This window comes from Ornithodoros turicata, chromosome 1, assembly GCF_037126465.1.
Source record: "Ornithodoros turicata isolate Travis chromosome 1, ASM3712646v1, whole genome shotgun sequence".
In the NCBI taxonomy this organism is placed as follows: Eukaryota; Metazoa; Arthropoda; class Arachnida; order Ixodida; family Argasidae; genus Ornithodoros; species Ornithodoros turicata.
In genome coordinates, this window is record NC_088201.1 from 99219535 (window position 1) to 99230564 (window position 11030).

General features: G+C 46.3%; 1 protein-coding gene across 3 annotated transcripts in view; it reads right to left on the reverse strand.

Annotated features, from left to right (window-relative positions):
• Positions 1 to 10524, reverse strand: part of LOC135367037 (disintegrin and metalloproteinase domain-containing protein 10-like) — a 59115-nt gene extending 48591 nt beyond the window's left edge. For 2 of the 3 annotated variants that reach the window (XM_064600123.1, XM_064600104.1), the window contains exons 1-3: positions 9781 to 10393; positions 9577 to 9695; positions 7 to 245 (exon numbers count right to left, since the gene is read on the reverse strand). In XM_064600123.1, coding sequence (XP_064456193.1) covers positions 7 to 245; positions 9577 to 9695; positions 9781 to 9965 — 543 coding nt within the window. In that variant the 5' untranslated portion in view covers positions 9966 to 10393. Of the gene's footprint in view, positions 1 to 6; positions 246 to 9576; positions 9696 to 9780; positions 10394 to 10413 lie in introns of those variants that run through there. The other variant, XM_064600113.1, reaches the window with a different exon arrangement.
• Between the last annotated feature and the right edge of the window lie 506 nt (positions 10525 to 11030).

An 11030-nucleotide genomic window follows, 5' to 3' on the forward strand; every position in this document is an offset into this window, starting at 1 on the left:
ACTTACTTTTTCGGGAGTGGGAGCAGTATCGTGGACGTGGAGCTTGTCTACACCGCAGCCGAAAGTCGATGCTACTTCAGGTGGTATTTCCACATCGAGCGCTGAGTAGATGACCGAGAAGTTCGCGCCACCATCGAAGTACTTCCAACCGGGCTCCACGTAGTACTCGGAACCATCGCCTGTCTCGATATACCCTTCGAAGGTGCCATGCCTCACGGAGCCAAACGCCCGACTTCCTGGGCAGCCTAATCCAACACACTTTTCTTAAACCCTGACATAGGTAAACGGGCATGACGGGATGCAGTCATACCCCGCTTTAATTGCTTTCGTCAACTTTTGTCAGGTGCGAGGACACGTTTTTTTGCCCTTAAAGGGGCACTAGGGTGACCGATGTATGGTTCTTCTTTTTTTTTTTCGTCTTTTGTCGCGGCGTGTTCTTCAGCGAATAAAACGAACTCCTGTGAAACAAACACTGGCGCAGGTAACCTGCAGCGCGCGAAAGAGGCCTCAGTTCCGCACATTTTTCAAAACTTCTCCACTCTTGGGAACGGCCTATAGGGACGTTCGGGTAGAGTATGGCGCGGCGACACTTGTGCCGGCCTTTTTCCTTGGTGGCGGGCGGAGGAAAAGTTTTCCAGTATATTCTACAAGCGTAGATGAACGTCTTGGCGATTCCACATGTCCTAGCGTGAAATTTCTCTTGCATTGGAGCTACTTCCATCAATGTGTACAATGCCTAATGAAACAACGAAATAACTGAAGCACATGCTGGAAACAACTTATCCTTGCCACCACAGGTGACACTGATGGAAGTGAGCGAGGACACCCCCTGGGCATCTGAACGAGCCCATTGAAGAACGACGATAGTCGTGACCACGGAATAGAAATATGGAGGGAGGAAACACAAGGAGTGGCTCTTCGCTCCAGACTAGCGTACACTGTAAAAAAAATACTGCGATCTCTACGGGCGTTTAATAGTATCTGACGACGGCGTGTTACCGTAATCACAAATACTCCGAAAAGTACGTGAAACGGTGGCGCCATCATCATGCGCCGGCAAAAAACTTCAATCCGGAGGCAAGGCGAAGCCAAGTACGGGGCATTGCCGTCATTCGCAACCGCCGGAAGCGAAACATCGTGCGCGGACGATGGTTAACGAAGGGGATGAAGCTGTTGTTGTCAATCTCGTGAATGCACGTAGTCAGGTAAGCACATTTCTGTTCGTACATCCTGTTCTTTGCGATTTGAGCGTGGTGCACCGTATGCCTGATTTTTGTTCAACTTATGTGACACCAGTAAATCGTGGCTCGCGTTTCCTGTGAAGCGTCTCCCTAGTTCTCCGTGTGTCGTGCGTCCTGGCTCGTAGGGTGATCAAGGCGCTCTTATTGTAATGTATGGTTGCGGAAGGTGCCCTTGTGTTTTTAACACTCTGATGAGCTAGTTGACCACCGTAGAGTTGTACGAGAGAAGCGAGTAGAATACCGTGCTGTCATGCATTATGTGTGTACACGGCGGCGAACTATGCAAAACTCGATGTCACATTTTGGGACGTTACAAGAACACACCAGGACGGTCGCCTCGAATCGATTTGCTCTCCGAAACCAAGAAAGTATGTCACGTCCATTCGTGTTCGCGTCTGTTCACTACGAGATAGTGTAGCATATGAAGCAGCACATACGAGAGGGCCATGATCAGATGTCCTTACGAACGCTGCCAGAAGTACTTCCGTCCCGTCTCCACGTTTTGTGTGCACCTTCTTATGTTCTTCCTTCGAAAAAATAAAACAGTGAGTCTAATTTCCTTTCTATTTGAAGTGTTTTGATGGCAGAGCTGACTGATGGGTGCACATGGTTCATTTGTATGTTCTTCCTCCGAAAGAATAAACGATGGGCATAACGGCATGTCAATTGCCCTGCTCCCTGTGACAGTTTCCTTTCTCTTTGCAATATTTTGGTGCCAGAGCTGACTGATGGGTGCACATGGTTCCTTCGTATGCTCTTCCTTTGAAAAAATATACGGTGAGTATAACTGCATGTCAATTGCCCTGCTCCCTGTAACAGTTTCCTTCTCTTTGCAGTATTTTGGTGCCAGAGCTGACTGATGGGTGCACATGGTTCCTTCGTATGCTCTTCCTTTGAAAAATATACGTTGAGTATAACTGCATGTCAATTGCCCTGCTCCCTGTAACAGTTTCCTTTCTGTTTGCAGGGTTTTGATGACAGAGGTAACTGGCGCATTTTCATCACTATGTACATAGAAAATAAATCCCAATGTGACAAACATCACAAAGTGTTGCGCATGGTCATTGCTTAAACTGCTCTCATTGCTATGACTATATGTAGAAAAAAAAAGAGTGGCTCCAGGGACGGGCACACCACGATAAGGGTACACGGCATATGCCAGTTAAAATTACTGGGCAATGCAGTTGTTTTAACGACCACAGCACAGTAATGCTACACGGCGTATCCCTGTTAAAATTACTGGCCAATGCAGTATTTTTTCACGGGCACAACTTATACGGGGCCACCGTAAAAGAAACGGCCAATGTTTGGCAGCCAACTTTCCTTGCATTTTTTGCAAGTAGTCCAAATTTTTACAGTGTAGCCACCCTCTAGCGGTCGCTCGAGTCAAAATCGCCATTGCTTCCTGTCCACCACGTGCCCCCCTCTAAAGTGACGGTTTTCCAAGGCTTCGTTTCTCGCACTGTTCTCTGTATAATTTTGCTTTTTGAAAGTAGTTTATTGTGAAAATGTGAGCACCATCGTAGAAACGACGTATGATAATGTAATCCTGTCTCGGCTGCGGCCCTCGTTGAACTGAAAGCAGCTCTGTCACGGGAAGCCGTTTTGTTCGTACGTATACGGTAAGTTGTTTTAGCCGCCCGTGTGTGTTCGACTCATCTTGAATTGTTCATTTGGGACCTCAAACTGTGTCGCAGATTAATTTCAGATATTCCGTTGTTGTACAAATCTGATTAATGGTATTTTGAGAACGGCATTCTTTACCACTTAATCAAGGAACGTACATACGTTGGAAGTAGCCGTTGGAACACGTGATGTTTCCGGTCCTGCGTACTCCTTTAGCGTTCTGCACACTGTGACTGGACTTCTAATAGAACAGCAAACATTCGAACACACAGAAATAAAGTGCAAGCACGCGTTCAACGTAATACTGCCATCTGAGCTGTGACACAACTACAGCTCGCGTCGTCTGCTCTGCTGGCGCCATGCTGTCTCGGAGGCCACGTGAGCGGTCACGTGGTAGACAGGAGCATCCCAGAATGCAATGCGAAGCCGGCTACGCTCGTCCCGATAGAAAACTGTCGGAGGGGCCGCTCCTTGTGTTTCCTTCCTCCATGAGAAATAAGGAGACCGAACTTCGCCATTGATTCCTCGAACCTTTTGCCTCCGCGGGGCGGCGCTCGCATTCTCTCGGAGGCTGACTCACGAAGATACACGCTTTGGCGGTGCTTTGCATGCAACCCAGTGCTCTATAAATGTATATCCCCCCCACCCAGTGCTCTATGAAGATGACCGTACAGAGTGAGTTTGAGCAACAAACATGCACTTCGTGTGTTTGGCAATGAATTAGTGTCTTACATCGTCTGCTGTTAAGCTGACCCGCCGGGGCAGACCCACCAGACACATATATGAACGTAGAAGTGAAATGCATGCGAGCCATATCACGGTCGGCCGCAGACAACGCGCGTCACATGACCCCGCCGAGCGTACTCCAGGAGTTCTCAACGAAAATTATCAGCACGCTGAACTGTCATTTCTCGTTCGCTTCTTGCTTAGGTTGATGAAACTTGGTACGGAGATTGGAAACCTGGCTCTGGTCTCGTCCACCGCCATTGACGTGCTACGCTTATTGTAAACTGCACGACATGTTATGCAAGTCCATGGTATGTAATTGTTGGCCGTCAAGCGGTCCACAAATGGGATCTTGATGTCAAAGGATAAAAAGTGTATTCCTCTACCACGTTTTCAAATTTATCGGGCCTATCTCAATTCGCGCGAGATCTATTTTTTTTCGAAACTGGACGCGGGTGTTATTTTATAGAGCCACAACCGGACTGGCTAACAGGCATCGCATGATGATGAACCATTTCAACCACTGTATTATAAGAACCAATAAACACTGCTCACCTCGCTGCAATTGCGTAACCCTCCATTCAAATTTTTGTACTTGGCTGCAATATTATTTTAACGTTCGTCGTGGCGCTGGCATTGGGTCATGATGGAAGCCAGGTCCAAGATTTTGTGAGATATAATTCCTGTTGTACATATTTTCTCATTTGTACTCGTCATGCATAATCTTTTAATATTGGTTTCTCTGGAGCTCTGTGCACCACAGGATAAACGTATCAGTTACTGCAGTAACAGTAACGAATAAAACGTAACAGTTACTGCAGTCTTTGTGAATTTTCGTAGGCTTTTTTTTTTGTGGCCAATTACAATCGAGACATTCATATTCCTAACGTTTGCCGGACTTACTAGATCATCCATGCTTGGTACACGCCCTCAAAACACGTAGGAACACATACGGACAACACGATAATCCCCAGAGAACCAGCCAGCCTGCATGTTGTGTCTTCGTCACACTGTTTCTCTTCACGGCGCTGAAAGGTGATCCCCTGTATGGAGGCTTACCCGCTCTGCTCAGGCTGTGCTGAAGGAGCGTGTAGTTTTAAACGGAAACGTGAAGCAGAAAAGAAACAAGAAAAATGAACTTTGCTGGACATACAAATATCGCGTTCACTTATCGATTTTTTTTGTTTTTTCTGTGAGCGTATGTACTGCATGAGGCCGGTTTCACGTCAGTTCAGGCAGAGAGGTCCCATCGACCTCCTGGATTTTCATTATTTTTTGATATTTAGAAGCTCATCGTACATGATGACCAACAGTGGTAAAATGAATAACTGATACTGAATAGTTTTCGCGCAGAAAAAAGCGAGAAAACCCGGTCTGAATTCGAATGTTTCAGTTTTGCCGTGTTTGCACGCGTATATCTCCCGAGTCTTAAATTTTTTTTATGCTTCAGTATGCCTACAGGCCAGCACTCCGAACGCAAATATTGGCGCGCAGGAGAACACTGATATAAAAAATGGCGAACATGCTCTCTCGCGCAGTCTCGTTCCAACTTCGACGCGTGATTTCTCTGGCTGCAGGTATTGCTCACTACCATATTTGGTATCACTTCACTCAGCCTTTAATGCACTTTCATGTGATATATATATCGCGCGTATACCTCCTACAGGTATCTGCTGAAACAGACAAATGTTAAAGTATATATCGAAAATAATATCGAAAGATTTTGAGCGTCCGTTTCTCAAAAAGGCCCCTTTTTATTTCATTTTACCAGGACATGGCCCTATGCTAGACCTTTGATCTTATGTAAAAAAAATCTGAAAATCAATCAAAATGATAAAAAATCAAATGAAAAAAATCAAAAGGCGTACACTGGCGATTAGCGCGTTAAAACGCGGCCCTAGTCTGTGTGCGTACGTGTCGGAGCGCTGCCGGTACCGCGGGATGGCGGTACCGCAGGCCTTTAGTCGATGCTCCCTTTGTTTGGGCAAGGTTGTCTGGCCTTAGCCTTACCTGAGCTATTCGTCGGCAAACTTTTGACGTCCTACTGATGAAATAATTCACGCCTTGGAGTTAGCGATTTCCAACAAAGGATCTGAATGAAACACTACGTTGCTGTAAAGCAGTATTTCAACGGCTAGGTCAAACTCAATGGTCAGCGAAGGTAAAACCTCACTCTTGCAAGCTGCGTAGACGATGATACCAATACTGTACAAATAAATATCGAGAAGGAATTGCTTTTTTCAGGGTTCCCGCAAGTTCCTGCGATGCTTGCTTTAATTTATTTTACAACTTTTCAAGTTATGCAGAGGTCTTTTAGCACAAAACGCGTGTTCTGTGTTGAACTTACAGCAATACATTTTTTTCTCAGAGCTAGGGAAGTGGGCGGGTTCTCGCATTTGTCATAGTTACATTAGAGACGCTCAGAGCATAGCCATACGGGAGACGCACCTAATGCACTTTGATTTCGCTCAAAGCTGTACAGTATCCATGACTAGCGAAATGCAAGCGTGCCACTGGGGAAAACAGATTTCCATATTTACATGTGCGGTAACAGCTGGCTCGGAAACGCAGAGTTTTGGTGTGGTGAGCCAAGACTTGTGTCACAATTCAGCTTCCATAGCTATTGATGAATGGCTTGACGAGCATGTTCCTCTTGCAGCTAATGATTGACGTGTGAGATGGAGCGGCGAGCCATTTTAAAAATCGGCATACGATATGAGCTCTCCAAATCTACTTTTGCGAGCGCGACATGGCTGTTCAGGAACAGGCCACGACAAAAGTGCGTGTGACAGGATCGGTGGAATAATCAAGCACCATGCCACGACACCTAACTTGCGTTAACTCGAGCAAGACGTCATTTTATACCCCTGTTACACGGGCAGTCTTAACCGAGGTTACGGGTACCTACGGTTTTCCGCAGTTACACGGCGAACGCAAGCGCAGTTACCCGATTAGCCGCAGTTAGCGTAAACCTCACTTGGCAAGCTCGGTTTGTGCTAGGTAACCGACAATATGGTAGTATCCGTGCCGACCGTGTGTGAATCCGGTGAGTCTTCCCAAAATCATATGAATTGACATTTCGCAACGACAGAAGCATCGTTACGCATTTGGGAAGATAACTTATCGGTGCTACGCTCCAACACATACGACGCGTAATCACACTCGAATGGCAGAACAGTTGAATGCTGGACTGCCTCCCGGTGAAGGACCGTACATGGTTCACGGTTTCATTTTCGTCATCCTAATCTGCGCCATCGTTTTTCAAAGGGGTTGCGATAGATCATCCCAGGTTACGCCAGCTAAACATAAAGCGGTTCTTTGTGCCGGTATGAACCAGCATTGAAAGTTTCACGGAGAACAGGGCAATAGAAGTGGAGAAAATGAGCACGCGAATACCGAAACTCACGCGACTCTGACATCACAGCCCTCGCCGCCCCTAGTGAGGCAACGCACGAGAACGGCTACGGCTACTAATGGGAATTGACGCAACTCTGAGCTCTGTGACGTCTGCGCTGTGCTCGGCAGTGTGTTCGAGGGCTTATTTCCGCTAAGTACGAGACGTAGAAGAATAATTATTTTTTCTTCAGTATTCTGGCGTGCGCAGCACAATGCGCCCAAGATATAAAAACCACATCTATGAAAGTACCCCAACGCCTTTAAGGACATAACTTTGGACTGTCTGTAGAAGTTCATATTAAAAGTGATAAAAGCGTAATCATAATGACAGGCGTTTTTGTTGTTTTGTGTGCGGTTTTATCACTATTAATGTGGTATTTCACGCTGTGTTGCAACCCCCGCCCGTCTACTTTCAGTGCACCACATTAACTCACAAAATCGAGGATGCACAAACAAAAATATGGCGCAGACAATAACACTGAGGATCTTATAAGAACATGCAGCAAACATCGTCGATCAATTGCGATCTAACAACAAAGTCAATTGAGGAAGACGGCATTAAATGGACGAGGTAGGAAACCACCAGAAGACCACGTGACCTTCGTCAACGCTCTGACTGATTTGTGTGTAACAGCATCGAACTCTGGTTCACGGTAACTGCAGTTTTGTGGCCTAACTGCTGTTAAGCATAACATCGGTTAAAGCTGCCCGTGTAACAGGGGTACAGAGTCACAAAATATGATAACGTGCTTGCCAAAACACCTAACGCGTGTCCATTTACTCCATGTACGGGATCGGGACGTGGCTTCTTTTAGAATGCAAAAGAAGAATGAATGGGTAAACGTATACCGCATCAAAGTGGCATACAAGTTTCGCATGCGGGACAAAGCAAGACATCGGAAAGTCGAGCGTGAGAGACATTCATAGCTAGTACCGTGGACAGTGAATGCAGAAGAGTCACGTTTTCATGGAAAGTGAGTGAAATCATTTGTTGCTGTCATTGCAAAATACTACTTTTTCGCAGTCTTGTAAATATATGGACATAAACTAGCACTTTTGATTACATAGTTGTCCCTTTCTTGTACGACATCGACAGGATGCCCGCCATCCCGCGGTATCGGCAGCCGGGCTCCGACACGTACGCACGTAGACTAGGGCCGCGTTTTAAAGCGCTAATCGCCAGTGTACGCCTTTTGAAGCAGAATTTTTTACGTAAGATGAAAGGTCTAACATCGGGCCATGTCCTGACAAAATATCAATGAAATAAAAAGGGGCCTTTTCGAGAAACGTACGCTCAAAATCCTTCTTTGTTTGAAATATACCTTAACATTTGCCTGTTTCAGCAGATACCTGTAGGGGGTGTACGCGCGATATATATATCAGATGAAAGAGCATTAAAATGTGGGTGAAGTGAACAGTCAGAGAAATCACGCGTCGAATTTGGAAGAAAACTGCACGAGAGAGCATGTTCGCCATTTTTTATATTACAGAGCCTTGCTCCAGTGCGCCGAAATTTGCACTCAGACTGCTGGCCTGTAGGCATCCTAAAGGATAAAAATATTTCACTGCAGTATCTTTTAAGACTCAGGAGATATACGCGTGCAAACACGGCAAAACTGAAACACTCGAATTCAGGGCTGGATTTTCTCGATTTTTGTGCGCGAAAACTATTCCGTAGAAATTACTCATTTTACCGCTGCTGGTCATCATGTACAATGAGCTTCTAAATATAAAAAAATAATCAAGATCCATGAAGTCTATGGGACCTCCCTGCCTGAACTGACGTGAAACCGGCCATGAGGTGACGTGAAACCGGCCTGAACTGACGTGAAATCGGCCAGAATTTGGAAAGTGCATTACCACACTCTTAGAAATGAACTTCACTGCATAGCACGTTCCTAGCCAACAATCATCTCGAATGATATCGTTATCTGCCCTGATTTGCTGAAACAGGGAGGCGTACGCATTTTTTGTGACAATTATGAACCGCATAAGTGTCACAAAAAAGGCGTACGCCTACAGATTTGAACAAATCAGGGCACCTAGCGATATTATTCGAGATAATGGTTGTCTAGGAGCGTGCTGTGCGGTGAAGTTTATTTTTAAGAGTGCAAGGCAAGAGGCTGCGGAGTCTAGCCTCCCACGGCACGCGAGCGCCACGGCGCGGCCGCAAGAGGTTCGAGGAATTATGGACCATAGTTTCTCCGAGCGGCGTCGGTCTCCTTACTTCTCCTCCATGGTCGTGACGTAACCTGCTCCCCTGACATGTGACACGTTTCGTGGACCGGGGCAGCTCAAGCGGGCGTGAGCTCAGAAGAAAAACGAAGGAGAAAGGCATGGGGCTATTGCCGATGACGTCACGCGAGGATCGTGTCAGCCGTCTGCGGTTGCTTTTACCAACTGTTTTCTAAATTTCATTGCCTCGTGACAATAAACCGCACAGCGATAGCGAAATATGGCGATGGCACAGCTAAATATTTCGCATAGTGACTTCTGATTGAGGAATGAGCCATATTATCTTGTTTTCGAACCTTTCGAGTCACCTTAAATATGAGTGCGGGCATCGATGAATGCCTCTCATACTTACCTGCGATCTTGCCGGAATGTATGTGAGAAATGTCCACGTCAACTGTCCCGACTGGGGTGATGGTCATGAAGTGTTTGGCGAACACGGATGCATCTCGCCACAGAACCAGATGGAATTCCCTTGAAATAAATGTGGCAGGAAATATAACGACAATAAAGTACAATTGTGAGTTTAGTTCATCATGAACAAATGTCAGGGTATTACCTTCCGAAAGCAACGAAACGGATGCTAGCGTCAGGGGAATGCACAGAACGCTTGTTCCTGAACAGCACGTCAGATGGTTCGAGAGGAAGCCACAATGGTTCGTAATGGCGAATAAACTTATTGAGGCGTCCTGGAAGGGAAAGAAGCAGAAGCAATACGGAGTGGCTACGGAGGAAACCGGACATGATCTAATTCCTGTTTTGTTTCCAATTGCCCACATTTCCAATGCTGCACCGTTGAAATGAGTGAAAGTGTAAATAATGGCTTTGATTTTCTGGCTATCCCGTAGAACTAGTGCCGGCCGGAGCATAATTTCGGAAGCGTTTTATCTGCTCTGGCTCAAAGACGGCCCCAGGGGCTCCAGCGCTTTTACTCTTCAACCCGCGTCCTAAGTTGATCAACTCCATACTAAACGTGACCCAGCTACGCCATCATTTTTGTTGGTTTCTCCCTTCACGTGCGGTGTTTCGTTTAAAAATACATTTTAGGGCATCACACACGACCGGCCACCAACGAGTTCTGGAAACGATATTGACCTCCATGAAAGCTCTCATAACTTTGGCGTTATCTAGCAAGTCGGCTCCACCTAAAGGTTGCATTTGGATAAAGCACCTCACAGGTATTCTACCCTACCTGCCATGCTTTCTCTGACGCAGGAGAGAAACACCAGGATCACAAGTACCATTTAACGTCAAATCCAGAACTGGGATGTCTGTATCAGAATCACTGCACAAAATAAGAATATGCTCTGCGCGCTCGCTTCTTCTTCTTGTCATTGACAAGCAGTTCGTGCATTCTGCACATGCGGACACTTATTATTTCACTTACTACTTTAACTAAAGGGACCCTGGACAAATCTTTCGTTGACCTCTATTACAAAAGTATAATATGCCTAGCCACACGGGAAATGTTTCGGCTATGCGCGGCAGCGCAATTTGCCAAACATGGAACTGAAAATCGGATTCCGCCTACCCCTCAACTCGCGCAATAGGCGCCGGGAACTAGCGTCCGTATAGCGATTTTCCGCTTGTGTGACGCGAACACGAGACTCATGTTCATTAAACCGGGACTGGAAGTTCTGTTGTTTCTGAGTGAGTGAGAGCGGCATCGGAAAGACATCTTCAAAATGGACGTTGAAGCAAGAAATGCGCAAGCTCCGAGCCCTGAGCCTTTCTCTGGTCCTTCTGCGATACAGAAGGGAATTCTTTAAAAGCGATAAAACCCCCGTGCCGGGGAACAAGTCAACAGAC